The sequence below is a fragment of the Tubulanus polymorphus genome, chromosome 7 (assembly GCF_964204645.1).
Source record: "Tubulanus polymorphus chromosome 7, tnTubPoly1.2, whole genome shotgun sequence".
NCBI lineage: Eukaryota > Metazoa > Nemertea > Palaeonemertea > Tubulaniformes > Tubulanidae > Tubulanus > Tubulanus polymorphus.
In genome coordinates, this window is record NC_134031.1 from 5,489,613 (window position 1) to 5,515,007 (window position 25,395).

Here is a 25,395-nt window from a genome sequence, read left to right on the forward strand (position 1 = left end):
ATTGGGTGCCATATTGCGTTCCATATTTATTCAAGATCTAAGTCCTATAATTCAGTCACTATATATAGCTTCGTTTTCAGGGAGCTTTTAACCCTTTCAGTACGTCTACACCGCAGTGCGGTGTTAACTTGATGACTTCGCTAGTACATCGCATCATGGTGTATTGATATATCAATAATAAGTTCTTATCTCTATTAAAAGATGGCAGCAATAGTGAATTATTAGTAACTAATCATACGCCGCACCACGGTGTAGATGTAATATAGCCCTGTGCCCATTATTCAACGCACTGGGGTGGAATTTATAGAAATTTTCAAATTACCTCCAGCACTTTCGGAGATTAATCAGTCAGCAGTGAAAGGGTTAAACATCGAATATAGAAATGATAGGCAATAATAGGAGCATCAGAAAGTTTTTTTATGGGCCAGAAAATACCGAGAGGGACATTGCCAATCGCCCCGTTTTTTCAAACTTTGGGCAGTACATTATCAGGGGTGTTGGCGATTCTCTGGCCCTAGAAAATCCCAGGATGGTGCGATCCTTTATAAATTTGGCATGTTTTACCAGTGAATTCAGATACTTTAGAAATCCAGGCTATCCTAAACCTACGTAGATACTCAATCGATATTCAAGAAAAAATAGTTCCGAACAGATCGTATCAGCAATTCCTAATAAACAGGATGAACACAATAGCTATTCTAGTTTGCTACGCATTTACAAACAACAATATATATACTGTAATTCCAGGAATCTCTATACTAGATCTATGAATAAGCAGGCCCATACCATGAATTCAGCTGCAAATTTCATTTAGTCCATAGTTTCAAATGTGTTATGTGCCAAGAAACTCACCTAGGAAATATCATGCTGCAACGCCAATAAGATTTTTGATTCATATAATCGTATAAAAAAGAGCCCTTTCTAAGACTAGGGCTATACTTTTTAGTTTATTACATCGAAAAGTACATTTTTTGATGCCGTAAAAATCATGACAATAATGTTTATATACGCAGATATCTATGATGGCGCTATTTAAAGTTTTCTGTGCACTACATCATCAATATCGGCGTTTCAAAATAACGATTACAATTGTGAATTTAGGGCGTTTATTTTGCAGCATAAAAAAATTTAATGATCACTTTAGAGAGGATGCGCCCTACGTCATTAATATATCGGGATTAGACTGGTTGCAAGTGATTTCAATTCAATTATCGACATATTCCAATCCAAAATAACTCTCTTGACTTTTTTTATCGATTTTTCTATAGAAGTGTTATTTTTCACGGCGTCAATAAACCGCGAGTTCGTTTTTCTTGTTTATGACACGACACGAGTAAGTAATACATAATACTGTGCGGCGCATACCTGAAGATATATTCAAGTAACGTAAAACATATAGTAGCTATCTCGCAAACACATAACATATACATACCAGGCCCGTACCCAAGGGGCGCGTAGGGTGCGAAATTTATCAGACTACGCATCGTGTTTCGGTGACTTACCGACGACACTAACATTGGCTTGAAAATGTCTCTAAAATGCTTCAAATTGAAAAAAAATTCTTTGGACGAGAACCCCTCTAGTTTTTTGCACCAGTTCCGCTGCCAAATAAGTTCCGCAGTATCAAAATTCGCACCCACCCAAAGTAGAGTCCGGGTAGGGGCATATATACCAACAGTTATAAAGTTCTATGTGCATGCACGGATAGTGGATTCACCACTCACCACAAATATCAGTACTGCTACCGTATTGTTTTCATAGACATGTTAACAAAAACTTACCGTAATCGAAGGGGAATTCCCCATCAGTATATTCTATCCGTAATCGCTGTTAAATATCACTTTAATCTTTGACACATGTTTTTATATCCCTATCTCCCGCGTGCTCACGCGTGTGCGAGTGTGTGTGTGTGCGCTCTGTGACTGAAAATTGGCACAGATTGAGCTCACTGGTATATCAGCGTAGTGTATGAATACCAGTGCTGACATCTTCCAGGCAAATTACGGCGTTTATATCAAACTGGTTATACATACTTACATACATACATACACACATACATACATACATAATGCATAAAACGATATTTCTTGTTCTTTCAGGTCAAGTCTATATTCTCTTGTTTTCTATTTCGAATATGCCGTCATTCTAGTAGGGTCTATTTAAGGAGCTACGCATACGCTTTATCATGAGTTGTTTTTTAAATTAGTATTAGCACGCTTTTAAAAATGTTCATCGAGATTAATCTTTTTAGAAAACATTTCACCTTATCGCTCTTTTACTGGTTTTTACCGCCTACTTTAATTTGTGCCATATTTTGATTCTTTCTCAATTGTATTCTTTTTTATATTCCGTTCACCGTTCAAGTTCGAATGCAAATTCACTTCACGGAAACCATGACAGGCGCTATATACAGAGATTAAAGATCGAACGATCGAATTAACAATTTTTCGATGAGCACGATTATAAAAAGAGAAAGAAAAGTAGAAAGAAAAGTAGCTTTCTGTGTGCAGGGCCGAGTAAGGCCTACGGCCGCTGTCGCAAGCACCAGTAAAACGGGAAGCCGAAAAGAAAGAACAAATGGAGAAGAAATGAGGCTGTAAAGCGCCTTAAGGAATAAGGTGCTGTGATAGGGAAATTACCAACTGGCTACGCCACAATCCAGGGGGCCTCGAGAATCGACCCCTTCTTCAGGGTGCTCGTCTACCAGGGGTCCACTGTTAACTGTGTGCAACTGTTACAATATGCCCTTCGGATCCTACCCCAGTGAGAATTCTACAGCAAACGAACATTTCAACAAACAACTGAAACTATGTACTTACAGGAACGTACACGTAATCCATTTTGTCACCACAAATAAAATCTGGAAGATCGAACAGTCAGTCAGTCAGTCAGTGGTAGTTGGGGCTGTGAACGGTGACACCAGCCAAATGGCAGTAATAGAATGAGTTAGTTTTTCACACTGACTGATGAGAGGGACTGTGACTCATAATATACCGATTGATCTAATAGATTGATATATAGATCTGCGCCGACGATGATGATGATGATGATATATCCAATAGCTTACACTGTGAGTAAGTGGTAATTATACCATCTGGACGCTGATTGCCGTAGAGCTTTCGTTATCAGCATCTTTATCCGTCCATCGACATCGCTGATTCCTTCTTGAGAGCGAAACGGAAGCCGGTCTAAAGATTGAAATTTTACTCGCGCTGAATTTAAACGGAGAATGAATCGATTCGAACTCGCGCGAGTCAAATTACAATCTCAGACTTTATCATAGTGTCGTCGTGTTGGAACTGAATCCACTGTCTTATCAACCGTCGAATCGGGTCCGAAGCTACGAACCGTGAGAGATGCTAAACTCACAACTGTGGCGCTCGATGAGCAGCCGCGATCACGCGGAGACAATTCGGCCCGGATCAGACCCCTAGTCAAATTTGGCCCGTGCCTAATTAGAGAGCGCGTTCATACATGAACCACTCACTCATACTAAACGGTGCTTAAATAAAGTGAAGTGAGTCACTTCCGGAACCAGTTGCGATTCACGCGCAATAATTTGACCTGCGCAAATTTGGCGAGGGCCTGATCATACGCTTTTGGTCAAGCCAAACAGACACAGACCGAGTTGGCACCTGTGTGAACAGTTGTTCCGCGCCTGATTTGGCTCGGGCCAAAAACACTCGTGTAATTGCGGCAATACACGATCTGCGCCCCTGATTCCAGATTCAAATTAATCTACGCAACCGATTAAACCTCAGGTGCTTGTTTTAGAGTCCACAGTTACACGTCGCTAAATCCATAAAAACATCTCTGTGCGCACTGGAGTCATACCTCTTTTACGCGGTTTGAGTCAAAACTATGTCCCTCGGTTATCATGTGAGTCTATGCCACGCGCGAAGCTGATAATCCAGTACTCTAGTGCCTGTAAGCTCTTTGAGCTGTTGCGTAAATACATACAAATTGTTTATAACTATACAACGCGCTCGGCACGGCGCATAGCTGTCCGGCAAAATACAGTTATCTGATACCAATCTAATTACCTTCCATTGGGTTAGTTTACTCATTATTTGACTCGGCGCGCACAATGACCACCCGCTCGCTAGCTGAACTCAGCTCGGCGTTGGCATCCACCACGAAAGAAGCAACCGGACGGACGGATGGTGCGCCGGTAAACTGCGTGTGTGTATATATACGTAGACTGTCACCGGATGACGAGAAGATTCGAGCCGATGGATAATGCGAAGGATTACGGGAGAACATGCGCCCCATAAATCCGACTACATCATCCTCGATTGATCGATACGGCCGACGTTGCGGTTGTTGTATGTGAAAGGTTATTATTACGAGAAAGCTCGAGGAATAAAGCTAGAAATACCGAACGACGTCGATACCCACGGAAATCATATTTCCCAGATCCTTAATACTTCTATATCGAGGCATTCGGTTAATGAATCGCGTACTTTAAAATCCGCGATCGCACGAGCATTTATGGCCCGGGCCAAATTAGGCCTGGAACAACTATTCACACAGGTACCAAATGGGCCTGTGGCTGTTTGGCCCGACTAGAAGTGCTGGACTAGGACCGAGCTAAATTTTAGCGCGGGTGAATTCCAACTAGTTCCAGAAGTGACTTTAAAATCATCCGCTACTTCCTTCCTCGTGCTATTAACAAAGCATTATGCAACGAAGCCGACAATTTCTAAATATTATACGAATAAGGCAGAAGTGGTCGATCATCTCCTCTGCCGATGTGTTCACGCTGAATACGTTCCCCTTTTTTAATATTCAAGTGAAAAACTGAGCTAATTAGGGATAAAAACTAGGATATATGCTAATCGAAATATATCGATCTGATCTGGAAACGTTAACCGCGCATTCCATTCAGTTCGTCGATGTTATCAAAAATAAACAATAGTTGGGATATTAGCTTTGGAAATTTCTCGAAAAACACGAACGAAGAGGTTGATAATATATGAATGAATCAGCAGGATGATAGGCAGTTCCTATATCAGGATGATAGGCAGTTCCTATATCAGTTCCCTACATCAGGATGAATAAGCAGGATGATAGGCAGTTCCTAAATCAGGATGATAGGCAGTTCCCTTATATCAGGATGATAGGCAGTTCCTATATCAGAATGATAGGCAGTTCCCTATATCAGGATGATAGGCAGTTCCTATATCAGGATGATAGGCAGTTCCTATATCAGTTCCCTACATCAGGATGATGAATAAGCAGGATGATAGGCAGTTCCTAAATCAGGATGATAGGCAGTTCCCTTATATCAGGATGATAGGCAGTTCCTATATCAGAATGATAGACAGTTCCCTATATCAGGATGATAGGCAGTTCCTATATCAAGATGATAGGCAGTTCCTATATCAGTTCCCTACATCAGGATGATGAATAAGCAGGATGATAGGCAGTTCCTAAATCAGGATGATAGGCAGTTCCCTTATATCAGGATGAAAGGCAGTTCCTATATCAGGATGATAGGCAGTTCCTATATCAGAATGATAGGCAGTTCTCAGATCTATCAGTTCCCAGTTCTATCAGAATGATAGGCAGGTTACGAAACTGTTGACGATGTTCTGAATTGTTTCCAGGAATTTAGGGCATTTCCGCCATTCCGCCTTCATAGATACTCCCTCCGCAATTCCGTTTCCGTCATTCCGTTTTCCGCGTTTAGAGAACTACCGCTATCAACAGGCTGAATTGTTTCCAGGAACTCGGGAATATGCAGGAAATGTTCGCCGGGAGGGGGTGCGGGGTGGCGGAGATATACATATCGTACATCAATGCCATTGGCTTGATCTAACCTCTACTTTTTATACGAAGATGATGATGGCTGAATTATCTCTGTTCAGTTAAGACATGGCGGCACCATACTATCGTAAAAAAAAAACTTACCAGTAGAGGAACTATTGAACAATACGTAATTCAGATCTTCGGTAGAGAGTTCAAATAGTTGAAAATCCATGGAAGCATCGAAGCTCAGTAATTTGATATTGTTTGTAATTAGCTTTGTCTTATTCTATATAAATCAAATATAATATCTATATTATTGTAGATAACCCACAATTACATAAATTTGAAGATTTGTTTAGATCATCGGATGTAAAACTCCAAAAGCTTGCCTTATTTATACAAAGAGATCTCAAGTATTTTGAATAATATTGCTATATTATTTTTTGGCGTGTTATCGTGGATAGATATTAGCCTTAGCTATATCATCTATCCAAAATAAAACCGAATTTCGTTTCTGTTATTGCGTAACATGTTGTATTGTCGTTTTGCTCTGTAAGCAAATGTACTTTTTGTGAGCAATAAAAATATATTCCATTCTATATTCTAATACCAGTATGATATGATAATTTAATCACTCTTGCGCTATGCCTGAAGAGGGGAAAATGTAACTCGCGAAAACGGTTGCTAGAATAAATTTATATACTCATTAGAAAATGAGATTTGTACTGTTTTCGCTTATATGGATTTTTATTATGTAACTTGATGTCGCTTTAATTGTTGACAGTTTGCCCGATTCATCCACCTAGCAACTAGAGTAGTTTGTACCACCTCTTCGCTGATCAATAGGATCGCAGAATTTATCAACTGTTCATGGGCTCTGGGCCAAACTGAGAAGAGCCTTGATCGAGAATGTTTTTCACAAGTCTCTGACGTCCCGTCATAAGCGAAAGAAAAACTATGAAACAACTATAAACATCACTTCACCTTCAGTTTCCAACTCTCTACATCAGAGTTCAGTATATAGCATACCCACTATAATCCCCACTATAATCCACTGGTATTTTCATAAAAATTATTTAGCTTCAGATTAAAATATTCGAAAAAGACTAAATTCTAAATGTATAAAGTCAAACTTAAATCAATAGGATTGCAGAATTAATCAATTGTTCGTGGGCTGGGCCAAACCGTGGACTCTAAGAGTCCATGGCCAAACTGAGAAGAGTCTTGATCGAGCATGTTTCAAGTCTCTGACGTCCCGTCATAGGCGGAAGAAAAAAACTATAAAACGACTATAAACATCACTACACCTTCGGTTTCCAACTCTACGCCAGAGTTCAGTATAGCATACCCGCTATTTTCTCATAAAAATTATTTAGCTTCAGATTTAAAAATTCGAAAAAGGAATAAAATTTCTATCATCCATGGAACGAGGGCCCATAACACAGAACGACGTACGTATAACACAGCCCCGATGAAACTTTAATACACCTCTGTAAAACACCGTTCGGTCTCCTATCCATTATGTACGACTACGGAAAAGCTAAAAGCTGAAAGTCAGTAAAAAAGTTCAAAATAGATGGAATGGATTTTGCCTGTAATGTAATTCGATGAATTCAGCTGCAATGGCTGGAGGGTATGACGGTGTAAAATTTACTCGCAGCCGAGATTTCAAGCTCATCGATTTTTCAACAGCTTTATCGGATTTTACGCGAAATAATATGTCGATGATACCTCAAAACACGAAACCTAGCGACAACTCGATCGCACGGAGATGATTTGGCCCGGCCTAAATTGGCAAGGATCGGACCCAAGTCCAATTTGGCCCGCGCGCCATCAGAGAGCACGCTCACACACAAACCACTCACTCCCATGCTAAACAATGCTTAAACAAAGCGAAGCGAGTCATTTCCGTAACCAGTTCCAACTCAAACGCTTGACCCGTCCAGTGTTTTCAATAAGAAATTAACAAGCCAGGTGGTCCCTTTGAAAAACAGGATGGTCCCATTATATGTCACAGTCCCTGAAACAAAAGGTGGTTTGAAAAAACAGGCGGGTCCTTTACAAACAACAGACGGGTCTGGGACCTGGGACCTGGCTCTTATTGAAAACACTGCCCGTGGTAAAATTTAGCTCTGCCCAAAACAGGCACGGGTCCATTTGGCACCCGCGTGAACAGTTGTTCCATGTCTAATTTGGCACGGGCCAAAAATGCTCGTGTGATCGCAGCTTATGATTTGGATAAAATAACTCTCAGTTCAGATGCGGAAAAACGCTATAACGTAGTATTAGAATTCGCTTTACACCGACTATTGCGTCGCATCGAGAGTCGGGACACTACTAGGAACACTGCCGTAATCCGCCGACGCATTAGCGACATTAGACGTACTTGGTTAAACCATAAATAAGAAACGCCGGTCCGAGGATTACCGTTGACAGACAGTAGCACCGACGCGTCGCGATTTCCGCCGAGATCCTAAATTGATACAGACAGTCCGATAGTACCGGGGCTAAATCGAATCGTGCGATTTCCGACGAGCACGCGAGCGCAAGCAACCGGCTGGAGTCGGCGATGAAAGGTGTAAACCTAAGTGAAATATTCGCGGTGCCCCCGCGGGCGACCTGTACGCCGTAATTTTCCACGTCGTCTGATGTCGATACGATGATGACAACGCTCTGTCTCTGTCTCTCTTTCTTGTCTGATCAGATGCCGCATCATCTCCTGCGCAGGCAACTCGATTATTTTATACAACGTAAAATTGAAATCGATCGTCAACAACAGAGACCGAATATCTTGTCATAGACTACAGCTTGTACATTACTCATACACGCAGACCCCCTTCTAACTTGAAATAATCAGCACTGGCAATTTTTGATTTGAATTGATAATTCGAGCTAATTGATGGAAATTTAATTGATAATCTACTAAAAATGGTTCTCTTTGAAGTGATAATTCGGCTTCAAAGGATAGGAAGAGAAGTTCGGAAGAGTTACCGGCACTACTCGGATGCAAACAGGGGAAACTAACACTAGGCCCTGTGAACGCTATGTTAACCCTTTCAGTGTGATCACAATGCATGTTTACACCGCAGTGCGGCGTGTAAATTGGTGATGGACCTTGCTAGTTCACTGCACCATAGTGTATTGATGTTATTAGTACTGAGTTTTTATCTCTATTGAAAGATGGCAGCACGCGTCAAACATTGAAATATAGGCAACTACGATACACCGCACTGCGGTGTAGACGCCCTTTAGCAGTATGCCCATTATTCAACACATTGGGGCGCAATTTCTAAAAAATTTCAAATAATCTCCAGCACATCCAGTAATCAATTAGTTAGCACTGAAAGGGTTTAATTGGTAGATGGTTTATGTAGTATATAGTCGTATCCATTATATTATCAGGATCTTTCTTTATTTTTGTACTTTCCTGTCCTTTGACTGTAATGAGGTGCCATCTTTTCAAGTAGCCGAGCCTGAAAGCTTCTCTTGGATTCACCTCTGTATCCATACGCATTGCGTATCGAGTTTAACTGGTATCAATGATGAAAAATTGTAAATGAATAATTCAGCTCTCCACTTTCAACGAAAAAAAACATGTCAAAATTTCATAGAATTGAAAAGTCAACTCAGGCGAGCGTAAAATTTCAAATAAATTGTACACAAGGCTTTCAATCCCTCAGGTTTAACTTGCTTCTTAGTATTCCGTGATTCAGATACTCTACAAGTTCTAGCAAAAAACCCTCGCGCACAAGTAACCGCATTAAAAACAGCGCGAGTGAAATCGACCCGAATGAATCGCGACTTGCAGCAACGAATTCCACGAGGTACACGTATAAATGACGAAGGTTTCGAACGTGGATGAAATCCAGATTAATCTGAAAGACAAGGTTAATCTGACGTGAACTTAAGCAGTGAAAATAACCTAGCTCAGCTACAGCTAGCTTTGCGGGTTTGAGCAGTGTGACATAGTCCATGTAGCCAACTAGCCAAATAAGCTATAGTCGGAATTGCAGAATAGCCCAATAGCTTTTTGCAGATAGAGCTACATGAGCTGAGGTCTGTATAGCCGAATAGCCACACAAGCTACAGTCCATGTCGCAGAATAGCTATGAGAGCCATGAAAATAGCTAGCTACATGAGCTACAGTTTATGTAGCAGAATAACTAGCTACATGAGTTACAGGTATGTAACAAAACAGCTAGCCACCTGAACTACAGTCTATGTAGCAGCTTAGCTACATGAGCTACAGTCTCTGTAGCAGAATTACCACCTGAGCTACAGTCTATGTAGCAGTATAGCTACATGAGCTACAGTCTTTGTAGCAGAATAGCCACCTGAGCTACAGTCTATGTAGCAGCATAGCTACATGAGCTACAGTCTCTGTAACAGAATTACCACCCGAGCTACAGTCTATGTAAGCTACATAAGCTACAGTCTATGTAGCAGAAACAGTCTATGTAGCAGAATAGCCACACAATATGTAGCACAATAAAATTGTCATGCACTACCTTGGAATCACAGAAAAGCCACAAGCTTCAATGTAGTTTTATTACTACATCCGAGCTTTCGTAAATATAGCTGTAGCTTCGGTCTATGTAGCAGTACAAATAACACGGAGATTATCCAGAGATTTATCATCAAACAAGCGACTGGCAATCTCATTCTGGCCAGGAATTAGTGTGCTTTACCTCCTCGTCAGCTGCTTCATCTCCGACCTAATACAAAAACGCTTAGCACTCCCTATAAATCATTTCATTGGACCTCATTTTCGACGAAAGGGTAAACATGTCAGTTAGATAAAGAAGAAAACATTTCTTAAGTACATTATCTACGTAATTATGTTTTAAGGTGCATTGTTCTACTAGTTTACATCAAACAAATATGCTCTTTCTGAAGATAGACAATCATCTCCTCTGGATTAAAACAATGGTCAGGACCCGGTTCCATCGTTCTTGAATAGAATTTGACTGGTCATGAGTAAAAACATTGGTAGCGAAATAATTCTAGAGTGAAAATTCTGGCACTGTGGAACTGGGTCCAAATGGTGCGGTGTTGTGACCACTACACTGTATGGCCAGTTCACTGCAGACATTGACAAATGAAGCCATTGTATCCTGAGCATGATTATCAAACCTATCAAGCACTGTAATTCAATTATTCCTATGCAAATATAAGCCGCAATCGCACTGAGAAGATTTGGCCCGGGCCAAATTGGCACGGCCCAGACCCATGCCTAATTAGAGGGCCCGATCACACGTAAACCACTCACTCGATACTAAACAATGCTCAAACAAAGCGCAGTGAGTCACTTCCGGAACCAGTAGCAATTCCAGGTCAATTCTGCTAAAATCTGGCTCCGGCCTGGTCCAAAGTTTTTGGTCATTTGGCACCTATGTGAACAACTGATCAGGGCCAAAAATACCTGTGCGATCGCCGCTACACCGTTAATGAACTTTCCTCCATTCAAACAGCGATAATAGAGCGTCTATTATCGCTCTATTTGAATGTCAGCGATTCCCCAAACGATTCTTCGAAATAGAAGCCTTTGAATAAGAATCTTCATACATTATCATCGAACGTTTTCTTACCGCCACAGACAGTAACGCTTTTTGCTCCATCTCAAACGGTCGACGTACTTAGTAGAATTTTCGACACGGTTGACAACGATCGGCGACCTATCAACGACCATCGTCGTCGAAATATCAAAAACGCGTCACTTCCAGAATACATCCTTTTCGAAAATCCGCGAACGTCGTCGCAGTTTTTAACATATACGTATATAGTTGAACGCGCTTTATCGACTGAACGGATGGGACGCGATTGACCCAACACCCGCGTCCGAATTCTAAATTCTACAAATCTTTACCGATAAAACAACAACAACAGCAACGACGATGACGACGTATTCCGTCTGCTGTAGACCCGACACGCGAATAAACTCTCGCGCATCATCGACTAATAAATTCTGTTTAACGATGACATTTACGATTTTCCAGTTCGGTGTCAAAGACGAATATATCGTTTCCCAAGCGCGCGCGCACACACGCCGTTTCGAGGGGTTACGAAAGGAGAATCGCGGGCAGACAAAATGCTCCGTATTGTCGTCACAAAATGCCAGCGATGCTACGCGACCGGAGTATACCTCCAACAATGTCATCCGTCGCCGCCGCGGAGACGTATTATAAATCACGCAATCAACGCGAAGCTTTATTGTTGTCGAGATCAATCAACGATCAATTTGTGGCCTCAACGATATAACGTCTGACCCCTGATGGTTTTAATTTTGCGTCGGTCGTCGTCTGCGGATACACTCGCAGCAGAAACAGACCGCGTTATTAGATTTATATCAATCGCAATAATATCCGTCGGGTCGTTTTGTTTTCTGGCAGTTGTTATTAGACTGAGTGAATAGAGAACCTATTTACCAGAACCTTAGTTTAAAATCATCGCAATTGATCATAGTTACAATATTCATATCCCCTGTGTACGGTGTAATCGCCAATGCTTCAATGTACGATGATTCCATAAATGATTTCAATTTCGCATTAAACCTGTGGAACTGGATCCAAAGTGAAACCATATCCACAGTTGAATCGAACCCACTGATTTAATGAGCTGAGAGTGCGGATCAAATTAAATCATCTTTCTGTGTATACAGGGTCAAATCATATCCACAATTGCGTAACTGGTGGAACTGGATCCAAGGCCTATGGACATGTATTACCGAACTGAGGGTGGGCCCCCAGTCAAGTCCAAATCACAAAACCGGTAACCACACGCGAACCGGGTTCAGCGTCTGTCCATTAAGTCCACAACTGCACTATATTGGAACCGGAGTCAAGGTCACAAGCATGTATAAAATATAGTTCAGAGACAAAACAGCACTGGCTCAAATCTACAACTGTGGGACTGGATCCAGACTCGACCTATATACAACGGGCAGATCCAGAGGGCAATTTTGAAGGACTTCTCGCATCCCAAAAGGGCACTTAGATGTCCATAAAAGGGAATACAAGGTGCACCCCTGCACTGAAATGCACCAATAATCTATATTTACTAAATGAAAAAGGTACACTTAAACAATTTGATGGACTTGTGCAAGTCCCCCTGGATCTGCCGCAGCTATATAATTATGCATGGAACTCAGATCAGAGTCAAACTAGATCGACGATTGTAAAACTTGATCCGTCTTTCAAACTGTACATGGATATCATAATGTAACGCTAATCATAACTATCAGCCTCGCGACAGAGTCAGACGTCACAGTCAGTTTAAAAACCTGATTAAAATCGTTTCATTTCGAACATCGCGAGTTATTATTTACCGATAGATCATGTTCTAACGATCGGTTTAGCATAAATCATTGACTGTAAAATGGCACGTGAACGCAGCCAGCTCGCCGAGCCCGTGATTACAGCCACTGGAGAACATTAAAAGCGCCGAACGATCCACTCGACAAAAACAAAAACACGCACGAAATGAAAAACATCAAGCCAAACGTCACTATTCTGAATTTGCTACGAAAAAGGTCTATCCTTGGTATCACGATAACGATAACCGAATTTTCTATAGCGCCCTTCACACTGAGACACAACGTTCAAAGGGGCTTTTCATTGGTATTTTTACCCCCAGCCTATCGGGCCAGGAACCCATTTGCTCCTGGGTGGAGAGAGGCAATGAGGATAAGTGCCTTGCCTGAGGACACTACAGGAACCCTGAGCGGTATGGGTGAGTGGTTAGAGCGTTCGACTCTGGGAAGCCAGCTCTCGGGTTCGAACCCCGTACATTACCGCAGTGTCCCCAGGCAAGACACTTATCCTCATTGCTTCTCTCCATCCAGGATTAAATGGGTACCCGGTCTGATAGATGACTCCCGAGCGCTAACAGCTGCTCGGATATTACTTCTCTCCAGGGAGACTGATACATGGAGATACATGGAGTTATAGGCTGGGGGTAATAATACCAATTTAATGGAAAACGCTGTTGAACATAGTATTACAGTGAAAACTGCGCTTAAGAAATTAAACAACTATTACTTTTATCATCATAACCATTCAACTTAACTAAAAAATACTTAAACAAAAATACTTAACCCTTTCAGTGTGTCCAGACCGCAGAGCAGTGTATAAACTAGTGATGGATTTTGCTAGTACACCGCACTGCGGTGTATTGATTTAATTAGTAATTAATAATTATCTCTTGAAAGATGGCAGCACCTGTCAAACAGAGTGAAATATTAGTAACTAACGATACACCGCGCCACGGTGTAGACGCACTATAGTGGTATTCCCGTTATTCAACATACTAGAGTGGAATTTTTCAAAAATTTCAAATTGTCACCAGCACTATAGGGTATTAACTAGTCAGCACTAAAAGGGTTAAGTGAAATATTTTTCCACATGAGTTAAGCGTGCCTGAAAATCAAGCGTAAATGAAGTGTCATCTGTTTGTTTATCGCGCAAATATTTCGGATACGTCGAAATTCAGGCGTGAAAATATTCGAATTCGAGTACGCCGCGAGAACTCGTCGCTGAGAGACCATCGAGGATACGGAAATCATTTGACAACGTTTTACCATCTACTTAATATAGTCGGCGTATAATATCAAAACAATCAATAACGCCGGCTTCAAGCAGACGCAAATATACCTAATGGAATCAAACTGGTCAGCGTAAGCTAACGGGGAGAGAGGAGGAGATGAAGAGGCAGATATTGAAAGTATGAAAAAAGGAAACATCCTCCCCCGGCTGGGATTGGAACCTGATGGTATCCCTTCATTCAGCCAGGGCATGAACCCCTGCACTAAAAAACCCCGCCACACTAGAAACTCTGCTCTGCCACACTAGAAACTGCTCTGCCACACTAGAAACCCTGCCACACTAGAAACTCTGCTCTGCCACACTAGAAACTCTGCTCTGCCACACGAGAAACTGCTCTGCCACACTAGAAACCCTGCTCTACCACACTAGAAACTGTTCTGCCCCACCAGAAACTGCTCTGCCACTCTCTCTGAAACTCTGCTCTGCCACACTAGAAACTCTGCTCTGCCATACTAGAAACTCTGCTCTGCCACACTAGAAACTGCTCTGCCACACCAGAAACTCAGCTCTGCCACACTAGAAACTGCTCTGCGATACTAGAAACTGCTCTGCCATACTAGAAACTGCTCTGCCACACTAGAAACTGCTCTGCCACACTAGAAACTGCTCTGCCACACTAGAAACTGCTCTGCCACACTAGAAACTGCTCTGCCACACTAGAAACTCAGCTCTGCCACACTAGAAATCCTGCCACACTAGAAATCCTGCCACACTAGACTGGGTGCGATGGTCTAGTGTGGCAGGGTTTCACCATGGCTGAGTGAAACGATGCCATCACGTTCGAATCTCTGCTGAGGAAGCATGGAAGGGGAAAACCAGAGATGATGGTATGGGAAACGTTAGTCATGGACAGGGAGATAAGAGAAAGGCTGTATTGATCATTCTGAATTCATTCCATGCCACCAGTAGTCTTTGTTTTCTCTCTCTCACTGCGGAGAGAGGTTTATCGCGAAGTAAATAACAGGACATCAATGAGCCCCGAACGCTCTTAATGAAATGGCAATAAAGAGCCCTATGTCTAATTTCCTTTCAAAGCTCAACCTGGACAGCGCGAATACAATATACAATCAGTATAGGTCCAGGGATAGAGGTGGAACGCGTGCTTCTGGTTTCCGGAATGATTAAGCGCGGAACATCAGTCTCAGGTACGCGAACAAGGACGCCGTGGTGAAAAGAATGATGAAAATAGACCTCTTTCATTAGTCGGTTAGCGTCTGGACCCGCGCAACCCTGATTGACGACGAAGAATTTCTCCGTTTAACAGAAATAGCCCACATTTCATAGATATATAGATAAGGCATATTTATATTGATGAGTGTAACTGAATGTACGCATTTTATGATGTCATGAATCGAAATTGAATGACCAGAGCAAGGAGGCGAGGAACTTCAGCATTCAAGATTGCGATTGTAGGAAAAAGTGGACAAGAAAAAAATGGCCACGGAAATAAATAGCAGTACAGTTCTTTAAACTTCTGGGGCCAGTTGCGTAGGCATGGCTTAGACTTAGGCTCAGTCTAAGACCAACGAAGTTCTATAGCCAATCTAACAACTAAAGACAAGACTTACAATTTAAGACCACTTTTGGACTTAAGTCACGACCCAGGGGCAAGTTGCTTTAAAAGTTTGTTAAAGATAACCGGCAGATAAATACCAACAATTGTCACCATGTCAACTGTCCACTGGTTAACTCTAACCAACTTTTGAGCAACTGGGCCCCAGCGTATGAATATTGTGAATTTCGTTCGGTATTGCTGCTTCTGCCATCTAGTGGCATAATCCCATATCATCCACTGCCGATCGCTCGTGCTTCATGCTTTTTCCTCGAGACTTGTTCGTCATAAAAGGGTTATAATATAACAGAAGGAATGATAATTCTGGTCACGACACGGATCTCTTAACTCATTTTCCAGGGAAGCTCCAGCTATGAAAATTCGGAGTTATGCGACGATCAGGAAGGCTAGTTGCAATAGACGTACATGATTTTATTCTTCAGATTCACCGTCGAGTAACTTGGGAATACGCTGCAAGATGTATCAGGCTCCAAGAATCATTACACACTTAACTGCTTGTTTATGGATTTACCTTCTATTTATACAATAAGGGACCAACTGAGTGCATTTTCCTTTATTGAAAAATTGTCCTGTGTTTAGCAATAACGTATCAAGATGAAATCTTGGTGCGCTGTGTACAACTTTGATGATGATATACATGGTAATCGGTTTTTCCCATGACTCACTATATAGTACATGGCAGAGCTTTTTACACTATGTTCTATATGCATGTTCTTGATAATGACGTCATTGAACTTGGATGCTGAAGGGATTTCCCAATGATGTCATTATCAAGAAACCAGGTCAAGCACAGATTAGTAGAATGGGGAAAAATTCAGACAGTTTTTTTTTGCATTTTCTCCGCGTACTTCCAAACGGCACAGAGCTGATGGACAATACTCTCTCCATATTAATTCCAACCCCTATTTCCCTCCTCATGACAACATATCAGCCGTGTATATCCAGTGGCTACAATTTGTGCCACCAACAGCTAACAGAAAGTTACACTCAGAACCATTCTATAAGGAGCATAGCAGTTGATCCTAAAAACTACAAAAGTTGACAGACATGTTTGAGTATACCATTGATTATAAAATAAACTGTCATCACAGATGCGTAATTGAAAGATGTCTAATTGATTGTGTAATGAGTAATTAATTGCGATTAAAAACAATAGCAGATCTTTAAAACCATACGCGTATATCTTTTTTTACTAAATATCTTCGAAACATTTGGATCGTCGAAATAGAACGAGACAAACCTGACGCTCGTAAAGAAACACTGCTCATGTTCGATACCAACTAATGCAAGATGAAACCCTAGAATCAAAAGGGTAGAGGCAGGAGTGGATCGAGTTCAGTCTTATATATACAGAAACTCGTCACGAGAGATTTTCCAAGAAAAATCCAGACGCATATTACACTAGCTTATTACTTAGCGTATTATGTTAGCATCTTAGCGAGCGGGTAGATAAATTTCAGAATCTAGTACTTTCCGTTCATCAGTATACAGACGATACATGCTTATAATATACGTATTAATACAGTGCGGCGGATCCTGAAAATTTGTGTTCTTGATTTCTATAGTGTACCTTCGAAAACTGCAGAGCTTTGAAGAATTACGCTAGCATTTCAAACTCAATCGAACCTTAAGCCCTTATAGTGCAACAATTATGACTTCGATTTTCTTGGGCAGCGGATCCTGAAAATTTGTCTACTCGATTTCAATAGTGCACATTCAAAACCGCAGAGCTACGCAAGAACAATGCTTCATTTTAAACTTGATTGAACCTAAAGCCCTAATAAATCAACAATTATGACTTCGGTTTTCTGGGGCAGGTCGAATCCACCTACCCTCCCCTTTTAGCATCCAGCCTCTTCTGATAACCCTTCTTGTCAGATATCCTGAATGTAGTCTTGGCAGTCTTGGCGTTGGGACAAATACAGTCTAGTAACAAGCTGGATCCACCGCTGCATTATCGGAAATAGTCATAATTCAAACCATATAATATAATATGGTAGCAAAAAGGCGAATTTACCTGCCTTTCATTAATCATAAAAACCGTTTTTATTGTCGAACAAAATACGTTCTGGTGGACGCAAAGCCGAAATGGGGGCATTAACACCCCTCTTAGTTCGTTGTGCCTGCACTAAAACACGGGATATTTAGAAATGGGAAATGGAGCTGATAGTAGTCTCAACCTCTCCGTATGGTGAGGTCGAGAACAAGGGAGGTCGCGAGGACTGGAGTTGAAAGACAGTACCGGTGAGGTCTCTATTGATGATCCGTTGGTTTTATGATGAATGATGAACGTAGTCAATTATTAACAATAATACTATTTATCCAACTGCTACGATAAAAACAATAAAACACAACGATGTTAACGATGACATATGTGTAAAAAAATTGAATGAATGAGGTTTGTAGTGAATTGGTTCGAATGTACACAACTTCTAGCGAGTTAGGGGCTAATGAATCAGCGTTAGGTAGGTTGGTACAGTACAGGTACCCAGGGGTATACCTCGGGGTACCCTCGGTGCACCTGAGGGTATACCTCGAATACGTATAGAAGCATGGACATTGAGCGTTGGGTGTAAAGTGATTGCCCATGGGGGCAGCCATACCTAGTGAGAAGTTAACAACTTACAATTACGATGAATGCTTCCCAGCCCAGGGTACTATGAACACTGCAGGAGCATGGAGGTGCTGGCCAGGGTTAGATTACTGTAGATATACCAAGTGCCCGGTGAAGAAGTACCAGCCTGGGGTTCATTGAATACCGTAGGAAGTATTGCCTAGGGTACTTATATTACTGTAGATATATGGTACGGGTATCCAGTGAAGGAGCATCAGCCTAGGGTTCATGGAATACCGTAGGAGCATGGAGGTGCTGCCTAGGGTTTAGACTACTGCAGATATACAGGTACCCAATGAAGAAGGACCAGCCAAGGGTACTTACATTACTGTAGATATATGGGATGGGTACCCAGCGAAGAAGGGCCAGCCTAGGGTACATTGAGTACTGTAAGAGCGTGGAGGTGCTGCCTAGGGTACTTATATTACTGTAGCTATATGGGATGGGTATCCAGTGAGGGTACTTAGAATATTGCAAGAGTGTAGAGGTGTCCACCAGGGTACATTGAATGCTGTAGAAGTGTGAGCACCGAGTGAAGAGTATTCGCCCTTGTGAACACTTCAGTATCATAACATTTCTAGTTGTTGCGTCTGATATTGTGCAACAATCCGCGAGGGCCGTTATTCCCGTTTGAACGATCACCTTTTCACCGATTGATTGGTTATTTTTTTACCAACCGGTGTTACACGTTGTTGTAGATGCCAAGATGAGCCCTGTTACCATGGCGACTAAAAGAACGTTCAATCTGACGGGGAGGAGGGCCGCCGCCGTCGTAGTCACCGCAAACGCTTTTATCGTTTGTATATCGAGTTTTTTCTTTTTTCGAGAGTTGTTGATCTTTTCGCTGCTGCTGCTGCTGCTGTGATGGTGTTACGACAACAGTGGCTAACGGAACCGACCTCAAAACAAACAGCTAGAAATATCCACCTGTTAAACTCTTCTTCGGAGACCGAGACTTCCGCACATATGTAACAAGTCTTTCTTTGACAACGTAATGGCCGTTATAATAATGTTTATATCATACATTGATACCTAGAATGCATTGTTCAAGGGGCTCTATTTGAGTCGATGCGCACATCATCAATATCGGCACACGAATAAAACAATTACAATTGTGAATTTTGGTGTTTATTTTGTTTTCAAATATATTTCTAGACTCATTATTCTATTTTGGAATTCAAATCCGAAATAGCTTTATTGGTCTTTGATATATAATTCATATTTTATCATCAATTGTCAACAATATCAAGCAATGCTTCATCTTTCAAGGCATCGATTAACTTTCACTTGTTAGTTTTTTAGTTGAATCCACATTCGTCATCTATTGCTTGTAGTTTATGACTTAAAACCGTAAAACATAAAACAATCAAATAATGATTGCGCCATATCATATCATTTTCAAATTCCCTAAGTTTTTATATACTCTAAAAGTAACAAGCCACAGGTAATGATTCTTGGGCTTGAACTCGAATTCCGAAATTTCCATGCACTAGTGCTAATTGCATTTTGGATATGTCGTATCTTGGGCCAATAGCAAAATTTTATCAAGACAACTCATTGAATTTCGACCGCGTCCCTCAGTTATGAGGTCATCTTCGAGGCCATGTCGCTGAAAAACAGTTTTTAGTGCCCAGTTAGCTAGGCCCATTCTTTGCACTGCACAACTAGACCCCTGTACTAACATTGCACCCAAGATTCATCAAGATGAACCCGATATTGATGAAGCTAAGTAGCTGAAAGACAGATACAAAGACAGACACACGTAGACAGACAGACAGACAGACAGTCACGCATGCAGACAGACACGAGAATAAGGATCTCACGGAAACCCGAGAACCAAAATTATACCTTCCGCAGTTGCTTCGCGCGAATGATTAACAAAAAAAAAACCAGTCGATCTATAGCGGCGAAATTAGGCACGCGCTTCTCATGCAACTTTTATCATATTCGGCAGTTCACTTTTCAGATCAATAACTGGGGCTAAATTAGCCGGCAATCTACGTCTCGATGCGAAACGAGACAATGCGTAACGTTTCGGTTAGATTTCCGATAAAACTCTCTATATTGATGAATGCATGTTTTACCGCAGTGAGTGATGATGATGAGGAGGACGACGACATCGGTAATGGCAACAGGCAAATTCACGGGCGACGGTAAAAGCTAAACCGACTGGAATGATATTCGTTGAATAAACGGCTACTATCGGAGCGCTTGTTCTTCGTATTTGCCCGTAGCGTTCGGTATATATTTGCATACGCGGCCGGCTCTGAAAGTATATACGCTGAATCCGATGATGATTTACCTACACGCGCGCGATTACTGATTTTCGACGGGCTCGAAAAATGGTTCGACTGATATCATCATCATCGGTGGCATCTTCTGCCGTATGAGCCACGATTTGGCATAGGCCAAAATTGGTCGGCGCCTTAACCACTCATTTGATACTAAACGATGCTTTAACAAAGCATTTTGAGACACTTCCTGAACCAGTCGCGATTCAAACGCAATAAGTTGACCCGTGCTTGAATTTGGCTCGGGTCTAGGCCGTCATTTTTGGTCGGGCTGAACTTGGCACGGGCCAAAACGCTTGTGCAATAGCGGCTATAGTCTACTACAGATTTTTGTAGGAGGAAATATAAAAAAAATCCACCGTCTTACAAACCGTGGTAAATACCCCTTGGATCCATAAGTAGACTGCCGTACATGGCTACGATATCATAAATAAATTATGAAATTGGATTTCAAAAATGATTTCGTCAAATTTGAAATATCCAACAGGTGATATATGATCGCGGCGACCCTGCGTAGAGACGGATCCAGATCACAGTAAAGATAGTACGTACTACACGGACACGGACGAGATAATATACGGTTTTTTATCTACGACGAAATCTTTTTCCCGCGCTCGCTTCTCGGGTCGGAATCAGATTACGCTATGTTTACTCCGTGTTTACTCCTTAAACATTTAAGACTGTCAGGTAACGATAGGAGGATAAATAGAGCGTATTTTGTTTTCGCCGTCCTTTTCTGCTGGTAACGTGGTCGGATGTCAGCCCCGGATCAGTCGGTACACAATGTCCGTGCAAGATGCATGAATATACGAGGAAAAAATCCAACCATAGATTCAGCCAAAGATGAAAAGTTCGATGGCTAATAGTTATTATTCATATACACTTCTTTTCAAGAACTTTTCATCCTCGGCTGAATTATTGCGGGATTTCTCCCGTACGGCCCTGGATCTGAATTCAAATCCTTGAACAGCTACAGCTAGGGTTTGTGACAGCCTAGCCGCTATCAGGTATCCCTATCTATGCGTGGGTGGGGAGGAAGAATGCGGCGCTGATCATGTAACCACAAATCAAGGACATCATTACAGTTTAATACCGCATATACTGAATCTCAATTCAGATTATATAATACTCTATTCCCAAAAACAAATCCTCGATTCTAATCACCAGCAGCGTGAGGTATGTAGCGTTCTCAATGAAGATTTTTCAAGAATATCCGAATACTTCATCCACAAGTAATGCTTAAAACGCATATCGACGCCAGGGGCCATTCGCTGAAAAGTTGGTTAAAAGATAACCAGTGGATAAATACTTAAGTAACATTGAACTTGTCACTAGATATCTCGACTATCCACTGGTTACTTCTAAACCAACTTTTCAGCAACTGCAGCCCCTGAAATCTGTATTTCTGTAAAACATTTTAGATATTCTACCGTCATTCCGATGTACTTAATCCAAAGCCAAGTGGGATACACTCGCCAGATGGTGCAACAAAATACCTGGCCCCGGCTTTAAAACTGGTATTATCTGTAACCCGGGGGGGCTAACTCAATTCATTTTCAATCGAGTTAAACCCCAGGTTAAAGGTAATACCAGTCTATAAAACGGACCCCGGGTTATTCCTTGTGAGAAAATCAGTTTATTTTCGATGAAATTTGACTCAATTTCTAGGCTTCGAAATCCGAAAAATTATCAAACAAGTCAACGGATAAATACAAGATTCACTTTCTCACTCAGTGTATGGCATAGATTTCATCGAGAATTGATTCGAAAATCAGAAAAGTCGATTCGAATTTAATTGAAATGTAGACAGTAACCCAGGTGCCACTGCAATCCTGGCGGATTATCGCGGAATCCTTGCTTGCCTCCGCGGCCTTGTCGGTATCCCATTTTTGATGGATTTAACTCCCGATTTTCCGATTTTTCCTACATACTTCATTTTGAAGAAGATTATTCTACAATATCCGATATCGGAAAAAACCTTTTCGATTCCGCCGGTTGACAATACCGGTGATTGATCGCGAACTAATGATCGATCGCGAATCGATCGGCCGTCCTACCGGCGACACCGTCGAGACGCGCCGATTCCGTTAAGATTCCGCGCTCGCGTAAGAACACGAGAAAAATTCACGACCGATGATTTCCTCGACGACAACGACGCGAGAATACACAACACCGAATACGAAATACCTGCATTTTGTAAGAATTTCCGGTATCCATCATCATGCACGCGCGCGCGAACTAAAGCAGCAACATCTACGGCTACCGCGCCCGCTCTCTCTCTCTCTCGACGGTTATAATATATTTCACAGAGAGATGACGACGACGACGGTCTATATAGCCGGGTTTATTGATTGTATCGTTTAAACCGGTAGTTGACGAGAGCACTCTCTCCGCTCTCTCTCTCCTCGCTATCTCATCAGTAAAAGGCAGTATATATATACGTCGTCTGCCTGATGCGCAGTCAGCTGCTTCAGACGCAATTAAACTAACCGAATTACGACGGTTGAACGTTTTTCAATGAATAAAACAACGAAAAAATTTGAAACTGGAAAACCGGAGAATTTTTCCAGGCAATTGGATTCCGTTGAAACAGTCTATTCGCACGTGAAGACATTTGGCCACCGCGATGAACAATGATTTTTTGACGCCGTAAAAACAGTAATGATAATGTTTAGATACGTTGATATCTAGTATGCGTTATCTATGGGGTTCTGTGTTGAGTCGATGTGCCTGGTCAATATTGGCGTTTCAAAATAACAATGATGATCAGCGAAAGAAAATTCTGAAACTAGCGCAATTTCTTCACGAATTAGGAATAAACAAACTTACTGGGCTGAATTAACATATATTCAATCAACCCTGGCCCAGTTTCGCGAAAAGGAGGAGCTACTATATAATGATTTGAGAAAAAATAAAACGAAGCATGAAGAAATTAAGTCGATTTAATCCTTTTTGTTAGGCTTTAGACTGGCAAATAGGACGTGAACACTAAAAACCGGTTTACAGAACTTCGATGCAGAGAAAACATGCCGCGTTAGAAAATTAACAATTCTAGATATAGATACGGTCAAACCCACTTAATCCGTATCGGCTTAATCCAGATTTTGGTCTAATCCGGACATTATTTGCAGTCCATTTGTTCATTAACCCTTTCAGTGCGGTGTATGAATCGGTGATAGATTTTGCTAGTACACCGCACTGCGGTGTATTGATTTAATTAGTAATTAGTATTTATCTCTCATAAAAATGGCAGCACCTGTCAAACATAGTGAAATATTAGTAACTAACTATACACCACACCGCGGTGTAGACGCACTATATTGGTATTCCTGTTATTCAACACATTAGGGTAGAATTTCTAAAAATTTTCAAATTATCTCCAGCACTATAGGGAATTGATTTGTCAGCACTGAAAGGGTTAAAACACAAGAAAATGAGTAATCTGGATTTCCCGTAAACCAGATGAATTTTGTTCGTCCCGAATCATCCGAATTAAGCGGGTTCTAATGTATTTCTAACCGATGGTTTTCCGTGCTGAGATCACTTTTTTCTGGACGACGACTAAATCTGGCATTCCGAATCAGATAACGTCGTAATCGAGTTTAAGCGCGATCTTCTATTTCCATTCTACGCGAAGGTATATTTCTAAACGGATGCTTCGAATGACGTGATAAAACTACGCAATAAATCGCGAGAGACGAATGAAATATGAGTCCCACAATCACAAGTTCGAAAGAGATTTTAAAACATCAAAACTATAAAGAATTTATTAAAACATCGAATTTTCGGTATTATCCTAAAAACCATTCAAATTCCTGTGTCAATGGTATCCTTGGTTTCTCCCCCCATAATAAAATTTTGTCCCTATACATTTCCTCTCTGGTTAATATTATCTAGTTTTCATGTGCAATAGTGTGTGTAGTTCTTACTGGTATATATACTGTGAAATGTCATAATTTTAGTCACTCTTGAGAATGGTTCTTAGGATAAAACCGCAAATTCGAGGTTTTAATCAATTCTTTATAGTTTTGATGTTTTAAAATCTCTTTCGAACTAGTGAATGCTTCTAATGTCGACATCGACTTTTTACTGGACAAAATATCGCATCAGTCATCGCGAATCAGATACCGGGTGAGAACGATCCGCCATTTCCCAAACGTATGATAGAACCGCATTTCGATATCAGAAATGTTCCTAATTACGCAACACTGGGGTTTACGACGCATCAAAACATCTAATCGTAACATATGCTCCACTGACGTAGGAGACTTTTTACGAGTAATTATTCCACGAGAACTGAACCGACGTCGGCGTCGTCGCACATCGAGTTTGACATGTCAAACACGGTAAACATCGACGACGCCGACCGCAAATACGAAAAAAAAACAAAAAACATTAACAGCGCGTTCAGTTCGTATTCACGTTTGAACAGCGGCGGTAATTTCCTAAATGGGGCTTATCTCGTAAGATGATTAATTTCTCTCATTTATGGGTTTATCATTGACGACGACGAAAAAAGGTTTAGAAACCTTGATTAATGGCGAATGACCGCGCAACGGGAGCGTA

The 25,395-nt window shown here is 41.4% G+C and overlaps 1 protein-coding gene across 2 annotated transcripts in view; it reads right to left on the reverse strand.

Annotated features, from left to right (window-relative positions):
* LOC141908290 (endothelin-converting enzyme homolog) overlaps positions 1-25,395 on the reverse strand; it is a 64,367-nt gene that overhangs the window by 33,405 nt on the left and 5,567 nt on the right. Inside the window, exon 1 of one of the 2 annotated variants that reach the window (XM_074798269.1) lies at positions 1,782-1,910. The exons of the other annotated variant lie outside the window; for it this stretch is intronic. Coding sequence (XP_074654370.1) covers positions 1,782-1,805 — 24 coding nt within the window. The 5' untranslated portion in view covers positions 1,806-1,910. Of the gene's footprint in view, positions 1-1,781; positions 1,911-25,395 lie in introns of those variants that run through there. 2 annotated transcript variants of the gene reach the window in all.